The following is a 22168-nucleotide window of genomic DNA, read 5'->3' as shown; positions in this document are numbered from 1 at the left end:
ATATATATACGACGGGCTTCTTTCAGTTTCCGTCTACCAAATCTACTCACAAGGCTTTGGTCGGCCCGAGGCTATAGTAGAAGACACTTGCCCAAGGTGCCACGCAGTGGGACTGAACCCTGAACCATGTGGTTGGTAAGCAAGCTACTTCTCACACAGCCACTCCATATATGTATAAGACCGACATATGTATTTGTATACATGTGTGTGTGTGTGTGTGTAAAATTTTGCGTATAATTTAGACATACGATCGTACACACGAGTTCTATATACATATGTATACACGCGCGCATGCGCACACACAAACTGAGAGACATGTCATGCTCTTTGCTGGTTGTCCTCATCAAATTCTGCGGTTGTGAGATGGAGGAACGAGAACCTGAAGTTTAAATCCCTTCTAATACAAAATATGCTAGGAATTGCCCTCCACAACGTCACTACTATAATTCCCACCACCAACGCCGCCTTAAAAAGAAAGAGGAGGGCATGTTGGATAATGTGGTCTCGGGATATACATAAAACGACATGACCACGGCTGGAATATCCTTAATTATAGATCTTGGTCGGGTCTAACTTGAGGTTAAGCTGGGATACCTCTACACGGTAGCTCAACCTACTAGAAATAACAGCCAAAAGCACCCACAAACCAAACAAGACAGTCTTCAGAAAACAACAGAAAGATGACATTGGAAGATTATGGTTTTAGGTATTTATGCCTGAAATATAGACTGGATGGCCACGACTGGAACGTTTTTGACCATACAGGCCTGCTGAAAGAGTAATAACCCAACATTAAATAACAACAACTATGACCGAAACAAGGAAACCTCTACAACGCTGCTCCACTTGTTAGAAATAACAGTTAAATCTTAAAATCGAAAGTTACTATCTTCTAAAAATGAGAATACATTTTCTAGAAAAAAAATTGACTGGATCGTCATTGTTGGAACCTCCTTAATCCTCATTGTCCTGCTGGATCAGAGCTATCCCAACTACTAACACCAACTCCTGACCCTCACTAAACCACCAGCAGGAATGCTGACCCTAACCGTTATTAGGGCGCCCACAAGTAACCAGCCTTAAGATGTACAGACGAGGCGGTCATAATTAGGAAGCCTCTGAATCATAGTTCTGTTCGACTGAGATCGAGTTGGAGCTAAAAGACCAGAGTCAATCACCACTCATCGCATCACATCACAACCAATACAACAGTATTCATCACCACCATTACTACTACTACTAACCAACGAGGGAAACTCAACGTGGTGGTCTGACCTGCTACAAAATAGCAATCAAATTTCTCTCACATCTCCCAAAACTCCTACCACTGTCTTAGACCATGTAAGTTGTGCGTTTATTGCATATTACAAGACGGGATGGTCATGTTTGGAATGCTCCTGGTTATAAGTTGCCTAGATTAGTATTGACTTAGGTCTCAACAGTAGAAGAGAAGCCACCGCTAACCTTCCACACCACTCTAGAGGAATTTAACAGCCATTACAAGATTCTTTTCCTAGCAGACACCGACCACCACACGTTTCCTCGAATTCCGGGTATTCCTCACCCCTTCCATCCAATGTCGACTATCACGAGTTACCCTCAAATTCTGGAAGGGTTTTTTTTTTTTCTTAAAGGTTTAATGGCAAGAATCTAAAACAATTTTTAAACAACCCCCTCCTCCTCTCTATGTAGGATTTAATAATATCGTCCTTGAGACTTTCAAGAGATCTCAAGTAGTTTGGTTTATAACAGAGGGAGTAGGGGTCGTGACGTAGGAGCTGACTACAGACTGATAAACAGAGAGCCAGAGGCGGCGTGGTAGGAAAATGGGTGTGGTACTAGAGAGAGGGAGAAGTGCTAGATAAGGAGTAAGGAGAGGAAGAGAAAAGAGGTGTGAGGGGTGTATGTGTGTGTATTGGAAACTTGTGGTAACAGGGATAGATGGCAAAAGTTGGGTGGAAAAAGGGTGAAGTGACATGGAGAGAAACGTGTGTGTGTGTGTGTGTGCATATTTATTAACATGTATCTTATAAGAACAAGAAAGGGAAAGAAAAAAAAAAAGAGTATGCTAACAAAAAGTACAGAAGAGAAGAAAGTAGAGAACGAAGAGATAAGAGTCTAAATGTGTGTGTGTTTGTTGAACGAATTAACCACTATATATGACTGGTACTTCTTGTACTTCAAAAACCATAGAGCCAAAAAGTTTGAAAACCAATGTCAGCTCCAGTAAGATATCGGTCAAGCAATCGGATTAAAAATACTAATAATTATTATAATCCTTTCTGCTATGGGCACAAAGCCTGAAATTTCGGGAGACGGGGGATAGTCGATGACATTGACCTCAGTATTCAACTCATACTTATTTTATTGACCCCGAAAAGATGAAAGAATTTCGGGATGGGGGGGGGGGATAAGTCGATCACATTGATCCCGGTGTTCAACTGGTACTTATTTTATTAACCCCGAAAGAATGAAACAAAGTCGACCTCGACGGAATTTGAACTCAGAACGTAAAGACGGACGAAATGCCGCTAAGCATTTTTGCCCAGTGTGCTAACGACTCTGCCAGCTCACCTACACACACCACTATCGTTATCAGCAGCAGCGTAACGAATGTAGCTGTGTTGGTCGCCATAGCTACATACCCACGTAATATGTGAAACACTGCACTGACAACGTGCCACATACACAAACACACAAGACTAATTGGCAAATATACAATGTACTTGTTGTAACTCTATAAAAAAGAGAACTCAATAGATTTGTAAAGAGTTTTAGAAAATAGAAAGCTGCAATGCCCTCACTGTGATCACGGGTTTCATCTCAGACTGGGAATCTTCAGACTATATATAAATACATAATTACATATCATCATCACTGTTCAGCATCTATTGTCCATGCTGGCATGGGTTGAGCAGTCGATAGAAACTAATGAGCCAAAAGATTGCACTGAGCCCCAATGTTCATTTGGACACGGTCTCTGTAGCAGGATACATACAAATGCATATACACAAGGATTGTTCCAAAAGTGATGAAAAGTGTGCTTGGCTTCACAGGTTATCCAAATTGCCACAATTGGTAGAATGACTCATCTTCAACAGCAACTCTCCTTCGTGTTGCTGATGAAGGCAAGGCGAAGGCTGTCTGACATCTGCAGAAGGCTACAAGTTGTTTACATCATTGACAAGAGCTGTGCACAGATGGACGAAGAAATTTAAAGAAGGGCAAACCAGCACTGAAGACAAACCCTACAGTATGAAGCCATCAGCTGTGACCACTGACATGAATCAACAAGTGGACCAAATGAAGTCACAGTCCATGAGCTTGCTGTACAGTTGACCTGTTGTCAAAATGCATTCCAGATGATGGAAGACTTTGAGAAAGTGCAAAGTGGGTGCCTCAGCAGTTGACACTCAATTTGAAGGAAAGACAGGAGATGAAACATAAGCATAACTTTATAATCCAGAAACAAAACTAGGTCCGTGAAATAGTATCACACCTTTTGTCCAAGGTGTTAGAAGTTCAAGAGCCAGCAACTGACACAAAGTCATGGTGATTGTTTGATGGATGACAAGTGTAATTCTCCTTGATTTTCTGGAACAGAACTGTACCATGAACAGCAAACAGTGAATTGAGACACTCAAAGAGCTGAAAAGTCATTAACAAGAAAAGACCAAGTAAGAATCTGACCATTCACTATGGCAACATGTGACCACACACATCCCTAGCAACAAATTGGACAGTCGGCAAAATGGTCCAGTTAATAGTCCACCATCTACTGCAGTCTGGATCTGGTGCCTTCTGACTTCCACTTTGTTAGTCCAATGAAAGAGAGTCCTTGGGGACAACAATTTGTTGACAAAGGTAAAGTGAAAGTGGCCGTGAAGAAGTGACACTTGAATTTTTTCAAAGAGGATTCAAGAGCTGAGTTATTGATGGTACAAATACTTCACTTGTGATGGAGAGAGACTGTTGAGTCATACCTTTCTTTATATAGAGCAGGGGTCCTCAGCCATTTTTTTAATCTTTGGACCCCTTTTGTTTGTTTACTATTTTATTTTGGTGTAACCCCATAGCCATTCAATGTTTTATAGATACTTCTTTCAAAATTCATATTTTGTTTTTCACCCATTAACTTGCGTAGATTGAACTATGTAGAATGTTAGAGAAAGAAACCTAGCTATTTCTTGCAATACATACATCTAAAGTAAAATTTTTCAGGGGCCCTTAAAATACTATTGTGGATCCCCAAAAATTTTATATGGACCCTCAGGGGTCACATGGACTCTGGTTGAGAACCACTGATATAGAGGAAGAATCTGAATAGCCTGTGTTAGTTAATAAAAAAAAAAGTTATACTCCTTTTGCATTACTTTCAAGACAACCCATGTGTGTGAGAGAAAACCATTACACAAGTTCTATGATTCTAATGGGATATTCAGGGGTGGCTGACAAGTCCAATGTAAAGCATTCTATTTATTTGTTCAACAGATGGGAGATAAATTCAATGCTAAAAATGCAGGCAGTTCAAGACTATCTAAGCTCCTTCTGTTCAATTTGTTCCCTCCTCATTTGTTCAGATGCCACTTTTTTTAATGAGACTGCACCAAGTTATATACAACTATAGACAACACAGTGACATCTTTTCTGAAAATAGTCAAGATACATATATGCTGATGACCATGTAAATTACACACACACACACACACACCATACATACAACATTATATTATTTATGTGTACATTTATATAAACTTGTGTATTTATACAGAGACAAACATACCAACCAGTCACATTCCTACACAAGGTACTTCAGTTTGTTTTGAGAGTACCTCTTTCAAGAGCCATTCTTTTTCTTTTTTTTCTTAATTTTCATATAAATAACAGCAGACATCAGGATGACCCAGCAAATGAAAAGGTGCACTGTAATTATTGCTTTAAAAGTGCAGCACAGTGATATAGAGATAACTCACTTACTCAAAGTTACCTTATCCTTCACTGACAAAGTTCAAAAGGAGCTAGAAGCTGCTGATCTGGATCCAACATCAGCAACTAAATGCAAAATGCATGTACAGGGTCCTAATACCATCACATGATATAACTTCATGCAAAATGTCCAAGAAATAATGAAAACTCCAGGAAGTCATTGCAAAGGACTTCAAGGTTTCAGAATGCACCATCAGAAGAGTTGTGCACAAATAAGTTAAAACACCAAGAGGCTTGAATGCTTTGATTTTTCTCCTATTAGAAAAACTTTAATTGAAACCAGAGGAAAGACAGATGGTTATGCAGAGACTCAAATGAGGTTCCAACAGTCATGCATACTAAGTTCCCAGCAATTGCTATGGTTCTGGGAGTCATGCCTCCACACTTTTTTCACAAAAGTGTTAGAGAAAGTTGTGATGCCCTATATAGACAGAATATGCAATGGAAGACCATATGTTTTCCAACAAGATTCTGCTCTGTCTCACAAGGTCAGGACAACTCAAGCATGGATGCATGCCAATCTCCATGATCAATTTCTCCAAGACACATGACCTTCTAGCTCACCAGAGCTCGATCCACTGGACTATTACATGAGGCATAGTCAAGAGAAAGGTCAATCAACACTCCCATAACACCATACAATCTCGGAAATTCCCTATAACCAGTACTATGTCAAAATTGATAAAAATCATCAGATTTGGGCATGTCAATGCTTCCAACCCCATATTGAAGCAGCCATTAATGCTAACAGTAGATTCAATGAATATGTAAGATAAAAGGATTCTTGTGATTATTTGTACTAATTTGTTTACAAATACAGATTTTCTTTGATGAGCTATGTCTTCTAAATTCATAAAAATGACCTCAAAGAACTGATGCACTGTACATAAAAACCACACAACTTTATATATGTACACACACACACAGTTTCATATCTGCTGTATAAAAATCAATCTCGATTAGAAATTCCACTCACAAACTTTTATTTGCTTAATCAACTGAACTACCACATTTATTGATTTAATGTAAGTGGCTGAATATCCCAGTTACATGTACCTCGAAAGTAACTCTCAGATGAAAACAACATGGCACAATGTGACAAGGCAGAACCTAAAAATTCCAGATACAATCCATCTGACAGGCTTCAACACCATTTCTGTCTACCCAGTTTCATTCATGGTTTTGGGTCGACCTAAGGCAATAAAAAAATGACATGCCCAAGAAGTTGCACAGTGGGACTGAGCACAGTTACTCTTGATTGAAAAGTGAATTTCTTAAGCATTCAGCCATATTGCACATTTAGTAAGGAGCATAACCATATGGCTTGAAAGGAAACCAGGCAACAGGTATACTTGGTTAAAACAGAGGCAACAAGGAAGAGATTTACATGTGTCCAGCAATGTAAAGGTCTAGAGGTGTGGAAGCACTATTGTGAGAGGTTGCTGAATGTAGAGAATGTATAGGCTAGAGGGGTTACTTCATGTAGATTCTAGTTGACAACAGCATGATAGATATAGCAATCAAGGACATGAAGAAGGGGAAAGCAGGGATAGTTGCAGAGGAGTTCAAAATATCTATTGAATGATTACCACCCAAATAGTCTGAGTTATAGAAAGAAGTGTCATACCCAACGACTGGCATTGCTGTATTGCTGTAAACTGCTACAAAAGCAAAGGAGATACCTTAGAGTAACTATAAAGGAATCAAACTAATGGATCAGGTTATGAAGAGAATCATAGCACAATTGATCTGCAATAGAGTAGACCTGGATGATATGTAGTTTGACAGTCCCAGGAGGATCGACCACAGATAGAATCTTCCTAATGAGGAAACTACAGGAGAATAAACTACTATTTCTATCCTTCATTGATTTGGAGAATGCATTTGACAGAGGACCACACGCAGTGATTTAGTGGTCCCTGAGGAAACTAGACACAGATGAATGGTTTATAAGGGCTGTACAAGCTAGGTATACAGATGCAGTGAGTAAAGTGAAAGCTGGCAATGATTTCAGTGACAAATTTAGCACGAAAGTAAGAGTTCATTAATGTCCAGTCCTCCGTCCTCTTCTATTCCTCATAGTCCTGCAGGCCATCACAGAGGAGTTTTAAGACAGGTTTTCCATGAGAACTCTTAATACTAATGATTTAGCTCATCATAGCTGAATCTATAAGAGAATGAGAGGAAATTCTAGGCATGGAAACTTAACCTAGAATCGAGAGGTCTTAAGGTAAACCCAGCAAAGAGAAAAGTTTAAGTAAATAACAGGACCCTAGTATCTTCAGGGAAATGGCCTTGTTCAATATGTAGAAAAGGAGTTGGTATAAACTCCATACAGTGTACCTAATGGAAGCTTTGGATATACAGAAAGTGTAGTGGAATCGTAGGTAGACTATCAAAGAATGTAAGCTGTGTGATAGATACACTGAAGTGGTGTGTTCTATGAACACACAAGAAATATTTTGTCTTAACTCAGATGGCTCACTAGAAGTAGTTGATAGCTTTGGTTACCTAGATGTAATTAGCAAAGGAGGTGGTTGCTCTGAAAGTATAGTAGCCAGAGTAAAAACTTTCCATTAGAGTGACTGGCAGACTGTATAATGCTTGTGTTAGAACTGCAATGTTGCATGAAAGTGAAACATGGGCCTTGAATGCAGAGGATTTGAGAAAACTGGAAAGAAATGAAGCAAGCATGCTCTGATGGATGTGCAGTATAAGTATTGCATAAGTGACTGTAAATGTGCTGAGAGAAAAACTGGGCATAAGAGGAATCAGATATGTGCGTGTGTGCAAGAAAAAAGATGACGCTAGTATGGACATGTGATGCATATGGATGAGGATAGCTGTATACAGAAGTGCTGATCACTTAATGTGGATGGAGCTTGATGAAGAGGGAGACCTAGGAAAACATGAAACAAAGTGTGGTGAGCCGATTTCAGGACATTGAACCTCATAGAGACAATTACAAAAGACTGGGACGAATGATGTACCTTGAAGGTCTATCCTGACGTCTCATCACCAGTATTTTATCTCTTTCCAGCCCCACCTTATCACTACCAATCCTCCCTTCTAAAGTTTAAGTAGTCATGCAGTTCCTCTACAGCGAGAAACCAGTTCTGCTCTGGCGCTTTCTCTCACACTTTTACCCCTCATCTCCAAACATAAAGCTAACCATCAGGGTTTGTAGTCTTGCAAGCTGCATGGCAACATCACTAGGGCAGTTGTCACAGAAAAAAAAAAAACACCCAATACATACTGTAAAGTGGTTAGGGTTAGGATTGGCATCCAGATGTAATAACTATGCTAGAACAGACACTGGAACACAATGCAGTTGCTGGGCCAATCAGATCCTTCTCCATCCATCCAACCATCCCAACATGGAATATGGACATTAAATGATGATTGTATATATACAGGGTGCAGACAGCATTCATTCGCAATTTTCAACTGCTTATTTGATAAGCTTCATAAAATCTTTTCCTTCTTAAAAACAATAACCATTTCGAGTTATTTTTTTGCAGAATAATAGACTATGGAAAATTGTGAACCTTCCAATTTGTGGAAGAGGCATGAAGTCCCCTTTGGAATCCACACCAGAAGGAAAAACAAGATTTCAGACCTCCTAAATGTCAGCAGAATGATAGTGGGAAAGGTCAGAAAGGAGCTGGAAGATTTAAGGTTTGACTACAAAACAACAGCAGAGAGAAAAACCCATGGTCAATGATCTGATGCCATCAGATTGCTGGAATTTGTCACTGAAATCCAGATCATCAACAATGATCCCAGCTAGTTGATGCATGTCATTGCATGGGAGAAAGGTGTGGATGGAAAGCTCATCAGACTGGTCTACTTTTTATACAAGGTAAGGAAGGGACAATTTCAGTCCAAGGCAATGTAGCAAAAGCAACTCATCTGCAGGAACCAGACATATGGATATTCTTCTCTGATGAGAAGAATTTCACCCAAAACCAAAAGATCAATCCTCATAACAACAGGTGGCTCACTGTCTCACTGAAGGACATACCCAGAGTCATACAGATGAAAGTTCCAGCGACAATCATGGTCTTCGGTGTCATCAGCAGTGAAAGTGATGTCATGCCACCCCACTTCTTGCCTGAGAGCCTCAGGCTGGACGGCTACATCTATGTTCTGAGTGAGGTGGTGAAGCCCTGGATTGATCAGGTAGCTGCAAAGAGGTTGTACATGTGGCAACAAGATTCTGTGCCCTGCCACACCGGCTGAAAGACCCAGGTTTGGCTGTCAGAGAATTTCTTCAATCACACAGCACATGACATTTGACCTCCCAACTTGCCTGACTAAACCCCACCCCCAACATTTTTGTGTGGGGCGAGGATGGAATGAGAAACCAACAAATCTAGCTACAATGCAAAGGATAAGCTGAGTGCTAGTATTACCAGGGCCCAGGGCCTAAAACAGGAGATAGTGACAAAGGCCTGTGGCCAGTTCTGAAGTCATCTGGAGGCTGTCATCAAGGCCAAAGCAGGTTCATTGAGTGAGATCAACAGGACATGTCATGAAGATAAACTGACCCAAATTTAATGAATATATCTCAGAAAATAAAAACACTATTTTTCCATGAGACAGCCATCATGCAAACGAATCCTGTCCACACCCTTTATGTGTGTGAGCGTGTATGTGTGTATGATATATATAAAATCAGACAGGCAGTGATAAAAGAGATTTCCCTGGTTATGTAAAATGTGTTCTTTCCTTCTCTCATTATTGTCTGTTCATTGTCACTGTCCTCCCTTGACTTGATTCATATATGTAAATTATTATTGGTTCCAACTCAATTTATTAATCGTCTGATGTCCTCTATTTTCAATCTTCTCAGCCATGGGCACACAAATTCTAGGCCAGATGATACATTGTATCCTTAAGCAAAGTACTCCATCTCATGTTTTCCCAGATGAAATCAGAACCATCCATGTATTGGTGTTGCCCTCCATTCTGCAGCAGTAAACCCTGGATGGTCCATTGTATCAACAGTAACAGATCTAAGGGGAGGTGGGGTTCTATGTAGATATTATATATATAAAGCTGCAAAATTATTACAGAACTATTACTCAGAGTTTCACATTTGCATTCATAGAATAGTTGTGATGAAAACTCACATTATAACTGTCTGACAAACAAGAACATGAAACTGAGTAACAGTTGTGATAATTTTGCAGCTTTAATATAAACTATATTTGAGTACTATATTTTCCACCTTGTTTTGCACTTGTGTGCTCACCTCAGTGTGTATGTGTGCACATATATATACACACACATACATAAATGTATATAAGTAAACTTATGTGGTAGGCATACAAACATCTCAATTTTACCAATTTCTCTGTAAATTGGAATAAAAATTGTGAAAAGTTTTAATCAATTTTTAACTCTTATTGGGGTCTCATCTGGTGTCTACATCACTTGCCTAATCCCACCTCTGCCATGGCAATACTAATGTCCTCTCAACAATTAGCTGGATAGATGATTTTTTAAATGAAAATACTAAAAATGAACCAGACTGCTCTCAAAAATTAAGTAAAAAAAATGGTAAAATAATCCAGAATCCTTGTCCAGTACCTGATCAATCCCAATGGTAGTCATGGAATGTGAAGGTGGGTATGCGGGCCATGTTTGTAATGCTGTACGTGTGTCATCTGCAGTGGGAACAGAGACAGTTTTCTCTATGAAGGCCTTTTTCAGTCTATCCACTGATATAGTGTCTTTCTGACCATTAAGGTCTATAGAGAAAAATTTATCTGTGCGTGAAAGAAAACGGAAAGGACCTGCATACAGTGCTGTTAACGGAGGGTTAACAACATTGTTGCACACAAAAATATAAGTCCAAGAAGTAAAACTTCCTGCAAGGCAAAGCTATAAATGCAATTGTCAAGTGGGTATGAGGTTTTAAACAGGAGCGTTTAAATTCAAAATTGGTAAAACTAAAAATTGTTGAGGATAAATTAATTATTACTGAATGTTAGTGTTATTTAATTTCTGAACGGTTTTGCTGCCTTTTGTTTATGTAGTTTGATTTCTTTATCCATCAGTTTCTACTAAGATAGAGACATGAGTAAAATTAATAATAGAGCAACAAAAATAAAACTTTGGAAACAGCAATGCCACCATAACTTACATGGAAACCATGAGCGTGCTTTCAAGGGAGATAATTAGAGAACGACTTCAAAGTCAACGTAAGATCGTAAGACTTCATGTAAAGTAAATATAACAAATAATCCAGAATCCTTGTCTGGTACTGGATCAATCCCAAAATCTTATCAGTTCATGCCGGTCATGAAGCCAAACATCCCTGAAAGTTTCATCCGGATCTATCCAGTGGTTCTTGAGATTTCATGTCCATGGACAAACAAGCAAACAAGCACGACTGAAAACACCTCCACCTTCACTAAGGTGGAAGTAAAAATGTCAAACATGTGGTTGTGGGGTAAGAAGCTTGCTTCCCAGCCACATGGTTCAGGGTTCAACCCCACTGCATGGACAGATGTCATCTATTATAGCCATGGGCCAACCAAAGCCTTGAGTAGATTTGGTAGATGGAAACTGAAAGAAGCCTGTCATATATATATATATATATATATATATATATATATATATATATATATATATATATATATATATATGTACATATCTATGCGTGTCTTTGTGTCTGTCTACCACCACTACTTGACAACCAGTGTTGCTGTGTTTATGTACCATAACTTAACAGTTCAGCAAAAGAGACTGATAGAATAAGTACCAGATTTTTAAAAAAAAGTTCTGGGGTCAATTTGGGCAATGCTCCAGTATGGTTGCAGCTAAATGACTGAAACAAATAAAAGATAAAAGAGAGCTACCTTTAATTTGGTTTTCATACCTATCTTCACCTAAAGTCATGAATATTGGGTAATGGCAGAAACAGTACGATCGCAATTCCTCTAAAGGCTCTCTTGAATAAGATTACTTGACCGGGTGAATAGCTCAGAGATCAGGGAGCCTATGGGTTGAGCCACTACTCCAGTACTACAGACATGTAATTAGAATCTTGCAGAAAAGAACTGCAAGACAGATTCTTCAAGTTGAGCCAACAGGCCAGGAGACAGAAGAGCAGAACGAGATAGTTAGGTAATATCCATAGTCTCAGTTGGTCATGCTTGGAAATCCAACCAGAAAGCATAATGACAATTGCTTCTGATAGAAGCTTATGGAGCAGATGCCTGGACGGAAATTTATATATATATATATATATATATATATATATTATACATCATCATCATAAATTTAACGTTCGTTGTCCATGCTGGCATGGGCTGAACAGTTTAACTAAAACTGGTAAGCTGGAGAGGCTCCAGTCTGATTTTACATGGTTTCCACAGCTGGACGCCCTTCCTAACACCAACCACTTTACAGAGTGTACTGGCTGCTTTTATGTGACACTGCTCAAGTGCTTTAGACTCTTGTAGGCCAATCCTTTTCACCAGGTGGACTGGCCTTAGCACTTCTGCTATATCTATCTATATATATATATTCAAATATGAATTAGAAGCAGCACTAGTGTTGTAAACATTATCAACCACACATACTCCATGTATACTCTGTGTTTGTTTACTAGTAGGCTGCGAATTAGAATGGTGGGGATGACTCCCTCAAAGTGCCAGATGTTAAAACATCTAAAAGTCATAGACAAGCTAAACAACTCACACCAAATAAATATATAAGAGGATAAGACCATCATTTAACATAACAATCATTTCAAGTAGCCAGCATGGAAAAAACCACAATGCCAGAAATAGCAGGCAAAATGGACTCTAAAACCACATCATTTATCTATATAGCACAAGTAAAAAGATAAATGAACAAAGAAATTAGTATATTGTAATATTGAAATTAGTATAAAGAAATTGGTGTATTTCCACTAATGAAGGCAAAGTACTTTATTACTAAGCCAGAAATTTTCGCTCTGGAGTTAACCATTAATTTTTTTGCTAATTTCTTTGTTCATTTATCTTTTTGCCCGTGCTATATGAATGCATATAGTTTTTAGAGTCACTTTCAACTGCTATTTCCAGCATGGTGGTACCACTTCGGTTCCCTCATTTACATACATACATACATACATATATATATATATAGTCAACATTTGTATGCAAATATAGAGTCAGAAGTGGGGCCCTGACTACAGCTTAATGGAATGGAAGCAGACAAATGTCTGTGCTATATAGCTTGCCTTGAGGTGTTGCAACCACCACCATTCACCTTGAAAGTTGCTGTTCAGAAGCATCATAATACCTCTTCTAACAGTCAACAGCTATAATCTCTCAAGTTTCTATGATGGTTTTATACCCCTTCTTTGAGTGACCCTTGGTAGATTGTCATGCTCCCACTTGTTGCAGAATAGCTGTTATGGCAACCTAAGACTTGTTGATACAGATCACATGGTATCTCCAAATTAATGGATTGAGTCTAGAAGATCACTTTCATACAGTAGAGATGGCCCTGTCTTGGATGATAAGGTTAGAGACACATCCCTGCCAGCAAATTTACAAGATGGATTATAGGGAGCAGTTGTAAAAACTGCTCAAACCATTTGTCTATGATGCAGTGTCCCTGTCTCATACAAAGTACAAGTGTGCCACAACATTGCAGACCTACAGTTTTCTGAAAGAGACAACGTCCCAATGTTGCAGATGTTTCAACAGGATTTCTTTTTCCAGCACTCTTCTGTTGTAGATGGGACTCTTCAGATACTTGAAGCTGTTTTCAGTGTTATGTTCGTTGGAGGTAGACTACAAAAGCACTTTAAGTCTTTCAAAGGTCAATTGTGAAGCCAAATAACTTTGACATAACTGAGAAACTGTCAACAACTCATCAGAATGCTTCTCTCTTTGAGAGTCTCCATTGCTATCCATAAAGACGAAATTTGATGTAGATACTCATATCTAGAATTTTAACAGTCTGCAGTACTTCTTATATGAAGAAGAATTTGAAAAATGCTGGTTTAAGCATAAAGCCCTGGACATGATTGTGTTTGTAGCAGTTGGGCATTCATAGGAGTATATGGACATTTGATCCCATCATCAGGGTAACTGCAAAGAGAGTCATATGAACTGGTTACTGCTTACACAATTGTACTGAATGTCAAACCTCTGCACTTTAATAGAGGACAAAAACCACTTGACTGTGCTCTAATGGAGGATAAAGACCACTCGACTGTATCCTGTATCCTGATAGAGGACAAAGACCACTTGACAACATTGATGTTATTAGCAGCATGAAACTAAAGACCTACCAAAGCTTAACAGGGGAGAGAGATCCCTGGCACAACAAAGTGTTATTCATCTTGACTGCAGCCATTTAATGAAGAATATATCTGTGACCACAGAAACTAGTGATAGAGAGAAACAGTCGGAAACATTAAGAACACAAATACATTTGACCGACTTCTTGCTTGACCCACTGACCAAGTGATTCTTTGTGCTTTATATAACAGATTCCTTGGAACCTGATTTGTTTCACTTTTACTGAGCTCATTTGCTTAACATTTTGCACAAACGAAATATTTTCAGTATAGATGTGAAATAGTTATTCCAAGAGTTACTAAAGGTTTATTTCTGTTCATGATTTCACTGACTCAATCAAGATTGTTCAGTCTTAAAGAAAATCGAACAGATTTTTGTTGTTGATATTTCAACTATTTCCAGATATCATCAGTTGTCATGTAACAGTATATAAAAAAAGCAACATATTCAGATGGCTGTTTTGTTGACGAAGGAAGCATCATGTATCTCTAGCCTTCTCATGAATGACTAAATGATAAAAATGCAATCACATATACAACTTATAGTATACACTGTATAGTACAATTTATACAATACCAAATTTTTGCATCACTGCTAATGACAAATGGATAACAGACTTTGAGACTTCTCCATCAGGTGGTTTAAGGCCTCCCCAAATTTGCTTTAATATTGCATAAGTTTCCATGAAAGAGTTGTATTCTATATATAAAAGTGTGTGTACATACTAACATGTATACACACATATGCATATGTATATCATCATCATCATTGTCATTTAACGTCCGCTTTCCATGCTAGCATGGGTTGGACGATTTGACTGAGGACTGGTGAAACCAGATGGCTACACCAGGCTCCAATCTGATTTGGCAGAGTTTCTACAGCTGGATGCCCTTCCTAACGCCAACCACTCAGAGAGTGTAGTGGGTGCTTTTACGTGCCACCGGCACGAAGGCCAGTCAGGCGGTACTGGCAACGGCCATGCTCAAAATGGTGTATTTTATGTGCCACCTGCACAAGAGCCAGTCCAGGGGCACTGGCAACGATCTCGCTCGAAAGTCCTTACACATGCTGCGGGTACAAGTGCCAGTATATATATATATATACACACACAAAAACACATATATATATATTATATGTACACACATACACTAATACATACTATACATATTCCAGTATGCAGCTTGGTTTTATGTTCAACTGTGATTTATCTCAACATATTTAGATCTTATTATATTATTGTTCTAAATCTAATTTTTTCCCCCTGCTTTTATTGTGTTCACTTAGTACAATAACATTTTCACTATAACTGAAAAATATTCATATATATATATCTATATGTATATATATGGTGATAGCTCCATCTTCACAGATGATTACTCTCTTTCTCTCTCTCTCTGAGTTTCCTCATTATCAATGGCATTTCTGACATTCTATCTATGACCTCTCAGATGACAACTCAGTCCTGCTACAGATCTGCATGGTTTGAAGCATACACAGGTGACAGCTGAAAGTTGTAAGTTATTTGTACTGATTGGATCAGATTGTGAGATAAGATAATGTTGCATGAGTTTCCATGAAAGATTTGTACTCTACATAGGAGTGTGTGTGTGTACACATGCATACATACACACATATGCATGCACACTACACAACCATATGCATATACATATATATGTATGTACACACACATGCCTATATACACAAACTACACACATGTATGCCTATATATATATATATATATATATACACACACATGCATATATACGCACAAATATGCCTGCACACACACACACACATGCGTCCAACCCATGCCAGCATGGACAACGGACGTTAAATGGTGATGACACACACACACACACACACACACTACGGAAGTGTGGTGAGCATGCATAGATGTACACACACACACAACACCAGGTTACGAATAAGACACTACAAATCAGAGATCTCGATAATTCATCTTTAATGTATTTAAATTTGTTTAATATATTCATAAAAATGTGTGTGTGTGTGTGTGTGTGTGGCTATGTCAGGGTGACTCCTACAGAGTTATGTATGTCTGACGCCTGGTATCTCCCCGTGATTTGGCTAGATATTTGCAGCAGGATGCTGTTGCATTAAACACCTGCAGGGAAAGTAACGTTGAATAGTGTTTGCCTAGAAACACTTGGCAACTTTCTTTTTCTTGAGCACATCCTGTTGGCAACAGGAGACAACAGAGTAGTTAAGACTTGTCCCGCTCCCAGAATGACACAAATACTAGACTGCCGCAAGTTTGAACACGTGAGACTTGTACTTAGTCGGTGGTTATACATAACAAGCAACGTGGGACTACGTGATCATTCGGGCAAGCAAGAAATAGGAACCAAACTTAAGACGAGATGGTCACGACTGAAATTCTCGATCATCACAAATATACGAGCGGCGATGAGACGAATCTTCCCCCTGGATATTGCACCACTCGACTACTACAACCATTGCACTCAGCCGAAAGCGTTCTCAAGTATCCTGAACCAGAAACAATTACCTCGCCACAGGTCCGAACCCATGCTTTCACATATGTAACTCGGGTACAAACTAGGTTCTCATCACCCTTGCTTCTCGCATACACGCACCCTATATATATATACGTAAACACGTGTGTGTATATATCTACACACACACACGAAGTAAATGGATTTCCACTAGTTTCGAAGATGAGTTTTCTAGTTGTTTCGTGAACTGCCTGTCTCATTCAGTGAATTCCAGTGTAAGTGACTTAGTATTCCACAGACACTTGAGCTTACGTAATAAAGCTGCCCCGTTGAATTACAGGTTACAGACGGTGGGCTTCCGCACTTTACGTGATCCCAATTTCACTCTCAAGTTTGGGACCAACCCGAAGTTACCTTAACAGACACACACTCGAACATCACCAGGTAATGAAATCGAAACATCATAATTGCGAAGCAAAATACTTAACCACCCGGCCACAGCAGCGTCAACACACACACCTCATAAGATCAAGAGAATGTCAACAGGTAAACTACTGAGGACGATGTTTTCGAGGAAAGAAATCCGAAGTGCAACCCGACCATGATGATAATGATAATAATAATATAGCAATAATAACGATGATAATGTTTAAGATGGAAATATTTGCAACACGTCATTTCAGTGACAACACGTTGCTAACAGATATATGTCCACCATTAATAGACATTGTGTGGGGGAGGGAGACAGCGAACACACACACACACACACACATACGTGGTCGTATCAATCGTGGATATACACCACATTATATAACAGCACTTCATATACACATACACACACACACATATATATATATATATATACAGGCACGTAACATCGAGACAGAAATGTTCTGAAAGGAAAGCAACCCAAACATATAAGGTTTAGATATTGCTTTCATAAAGAGTGTATATATATATATATATATATATATATATATATATATATATATATATATATATATATATATATATATATATAGTGTGTGTACAATACTGTGTGAGTTGTTTGTCATCTTACATGCGTCATGGATCTCAAGACTTCAACCAAAATCTGTAGCCATAAATGGAACAAAGCAGGGTGTGTGTGTGTATATATACATACATATATATATATATGTATATATATATATATATATATATATATATATAATAGGTAGCTTTATATGTACAGACACATATTACGATAGTGGAAACAATTCTTAACGATCATAGCTTTTTTCACACACATTACACCACATTCAATAACAAGGACCACACACCATACATCAATGGAACTGATTCACATATCAACAAATTGCACTTTATTCTTTCACACAGTGCACACACACACACATTATATATATATATATCCTACCAATAAAACACATCTACATATATCTCATATACCCCGTCGCTGTATCTCTATACATACATTTATATTATACGCAGACGAAAATGATGTGAAAGGAACCAACATGTCTGTCATTGCCACACACACGTCTCTCAAGTCATATATATATATACACACACACACATATATATATAGACAGAGAGAGGTGACAAAAAGTGTGTATGTAGTGAGCAGAACTAACATGTCTGTCTGTCTGTCCCTGCCACCAACGGTTGCTAAAGACAGATTTGATGGCCAGGGACATTCATAGAGATGACGACGCCAACCGTAGACAACCAACCAACACATATTATTTCGTCTCGAGTGTGGATGGATGGATGGATGCGTGTGTGTATGGACATTCACATATAATAATGATAATTATATATATCTACCCAATATATATATATATAATAACGTTAGAGCAATGATACTGTGGGCCTTGCCCTGGATGAAGAATTCGGGGTTTAAGTTCAAATTCATTTGAGTTCTACAACATTTTTTTTTTTTACACTGAGCATATCTGGGTCTTACCGACTGTACATTTCGAATATATATATCCATCCACTATATATGAAGTTAACTATATAACACGTGTGTAATACATACAACCCGCGCGCATATATAGATAGATAGATAAGATAGATAGATAGATAGATAGATAGATAGATAGATAGATAGATAGATAGATAGATAGATAGATAGATAGATAAACTAGTAATTATTTAGGGCTATAATCAATTTGTTTAAAAAAAAAAGAGAAATCAACGAAGGAATGAATCAAATACATTCGCCTCTTGCTATATATGTGTGTGTGTTACATTGTCCAAGTTAAAAGCCCCACTTAAAAGTGTTTACAGAGTTAAGATATTTCTGAACAACTTTGTTAAACCATTGTACCCAAAGTTTCAAAATGGTCGGCTTTAAATACCAACATCTTTGATCAGACATTGGACATGTAAACAACTACACTACGTCCACTATTTAATTTGTGTACGAGCGTGTGTATACATACACACATACACACCCGAATATATACATGTATAATATAAGACATATATACCTACAATTATAAACACACATGTATTTAGATGTATGCGAGAGTATATACTATGTGTGTGTATAAATATATATGTATATATATATATATATATATATACCTACGCATAGTTATACACCCTAACACACAACATACTCTATTATTATTATTATTATTTCGTTCCGAGTTCAAATTTCTTGGAGATCGACGAAATAAGTACCCGTTGAATACTGGGGATCGTTGTAATCAACTTACCCACTGCCCCGAAATTGCTTGCTTTGTGTCAAAATTTGAAACCATTAATATAACTGATATGATGAAAGACAATGTATAACTTTATCATTGTGTGTGTGTGTGTGTGTGTGTATACCGTCTCATAAGAAAACTGTGTAATCATACACACCCTGACGAATTAAGGGTAAATAATGGTTCAATTAAGGGTGGGTGAGTAACAGTGGAGGATTTGAAATCAAAGTTTAATGAAGGCTGGACGTTTATAGAGAGACAAATTTATAATTACAGGTGGAGATGATGTCGGATAGAAAGGTGGGGAGTTTCACAGAGAGGGACATTTAAAGTGGGGAGGTTAAATATAAGTGAGAAAAGGGTAGGATTGAAATAGCTGTGACATGGTTTATAACTATAGAGTGGGGGGTGTCAAAGAAGGGATTTATGAAATCTGTGGAAAGAATCGTATATCAGTGGACAGAGAAGCTGTAAGGGGGAACAATGGGGTCGAAAAAGTGTGGTTGTAGGGAAAAAAATATTATTTAATAAACGTCCGAATAACAAAATAAAAGCAGATTGGAAGCTACAGGGGTAGACAGAAGGGTAGAAAGACAAATGGATACGTAAATAGAAAGATATAGATGAATACAGACATACATAGAGAGATAAATGGGTAAATAGAGGGGTCTGTGTATAGATGCTTAAATAAACTGATATGTAGCTATGAAGATATATGGATACACGGATGGATGGATAGATAGACAAAGTAAGTAAACAGGTAAAAAGATGGGAAAATAATTAAATAAATAATCAATTAAATTAAACACGAACATACAAAAATGAACATAAAAAACATTTCAAAATGTAAGGTGCTCGTTTGTTATTTTCTGTCATGGTGAGTGTAATGATTTTTTTCTTGTCTGGTTGGTTTTTTTTATTTACCTTGAGAATGCTTCCTTTTAAAAAACTTAATTCATCGCTGGCTGTAGCTTTAAAGTCATATTTCGCTACCGCCTCCATCTTGTTGTCGTCTCTCCACTGGCCTCACTGCTCCTCTCACTCACGCCCTCTCTATCTTATCCTTCTCTATCACTATTTCTTCCCCTCTCTCTATCAATTACTCTATCGACACTGCCCTCTCTGCTCCTCTCACTCACACCTCTCTATCTTATCTTTGTCACTCCTTCCCCTCTTTTAATCTGTCTATTTACACTGGCCTGACTGCTTCTATCACTCCTTCCCCACTATCTGTCTATCGACACTGGTCTTACTGCGCCTCTCACACCTCTCTACCGTATCTCTATCACTCCTTCCCCTCTCTCAATCTCTGTTTATCGATACTGGCCTCACACTTTCTCGATTGCCTCTTCCCCTCTTTCTATTTATATATCTATCGACACTGGTTGTGTTGCCTCTCTCTCACTTAAAACTCTCCCTGTCTATCGACTGTCCTAACTCTTCCTCTCGCTAACACTCTTGCACTCCTTTAGCAGTGACTCTTCCCTCCCTCTCTCTCTATTTTTATCTCTATCTACTGGTTTAATTAAACCTCATTAGTCCTCTCTATCTATCTTTGTCCACTAGTCTGCCTCTTCCTTTCACTCCACCCTAACCTCTGTCACTTAATGTCTTGTTGCGCCTGCTTTTCTGTCTATCAATTTCTTTTTTTTATTACGCTTATCCTCTCACTCCTCCTCTCTTTATATATGTATATATCTTACTGCTCCCCCTCTCTATATATTTCTGTCGCGTCACTAGAAGTCTATTTGTACCCTCTCTCTCTCTCTCTTTCTCTCTCTCTCTCTCTATATATATATATATCCTTCACTCACACTACATGACACACTCTCTCTCTACACATCTATAATCACACATAATCACCAATTGTCTATTTATAATAAATATATATATAATGTCCCTTCTATACTCTTTTTATCTCGACTATTCTATGCACTCATACACGGCCTGTTCTTGCTGTTAATGCTGTTGTCTTTCCACAGTGGTCAACGTTTTATTGTATATATAATATATATATACACACTTTCCTTGTTTATATAAACCACTACCACAGTCGGAATATAATAATAATTGTAGTGGCGTTAATTGCAGCAGTAAATAGCAACAATAGTGATTAAGTCTTGTTTTGGTAATTTGTCCTTCATAAATCCAGTCTTTTGTTAAATAAAATAAGAATCCTTTAGCTTATATAATTCTTCGAATTGGTAATTATCTCTTTATCCCAGGTTATCCATCATTTTGCAAGAAATTAGCTTCTTCATGGGTCTTTTTTTTTTTTTGCTGTTTAATTTTTTTTATATATAAAATATATATATATATATATATATATATATATACACACACTTTCAGAAATCACCAGTATATATATATTGTATATGCATGCTGTATGTTGACAAATTTACATAAATGTGTGTGTATGAGATAAATTTACATATCTGTACATTTATACTGTGTATTATATAATATACAAGTCTACATACATGATTGTAAATATTTCATATGAACATATTTACAAACGTGTGTATATATGTTATAGAATTTACAATATGTATTTATATACACTGAATCATATATACACAAATATACAATACGTGTCTTTATGTTATATAGACCGATCCACAGATATGTTAGTGTAGATAGATAGATAGACAGACAGATATGTTAGTGTAGATAGATAGATAGATATTACATAGACAAATTT

The 22168-nt window shown here is 37.8% G+C and overlaps 1 protein-coding gene across 1 annotated transcript in view; it reads right to left on the bottom strand.

Moving 5' to 3' along the window:
* The window catches only part of LOC106879692 (growth factor receptor-bound protein 2), a 106473-nt gene extending 84721 nt beyond the window's left edge, over positions 1-21752 (bottom strand). The window contains exon 1 of the mRNA XM_014929369.2: positions 20392-21752. Within this exon, the coding sequence (XP_014784855.1) occupies positions 20392-20469 (78 nt within the window). The 5' untranslated portion in view covers positions 20470-21752. The remainder of the gene's footprint in view (positions 1-20391) is intronic.
* Positions 21753-22168: the final 416 nt, after the last annotated feature.

Source organism: Octopus bimaculoides, chromosome 21 (genome assembly GCF_001194135.2).
Source record: "Octopus bimaculoides isolate UCB-OBI-ISO-001 chromosome 21, ASM119413v2, whole genome shotgun sequence".
NCBI classification, from domain to species: Eukaryota; Metazoa; Mollusca; class Cephalopoda; order Octopoda; family Octopodidae; genus Octopus; species Octopus bimaculoides.
The sequence above is the reverse complement of the archived record's forward strand: the minus strand, read 5'-3'. Positions and strand labels throughout refer to the sequence as shown.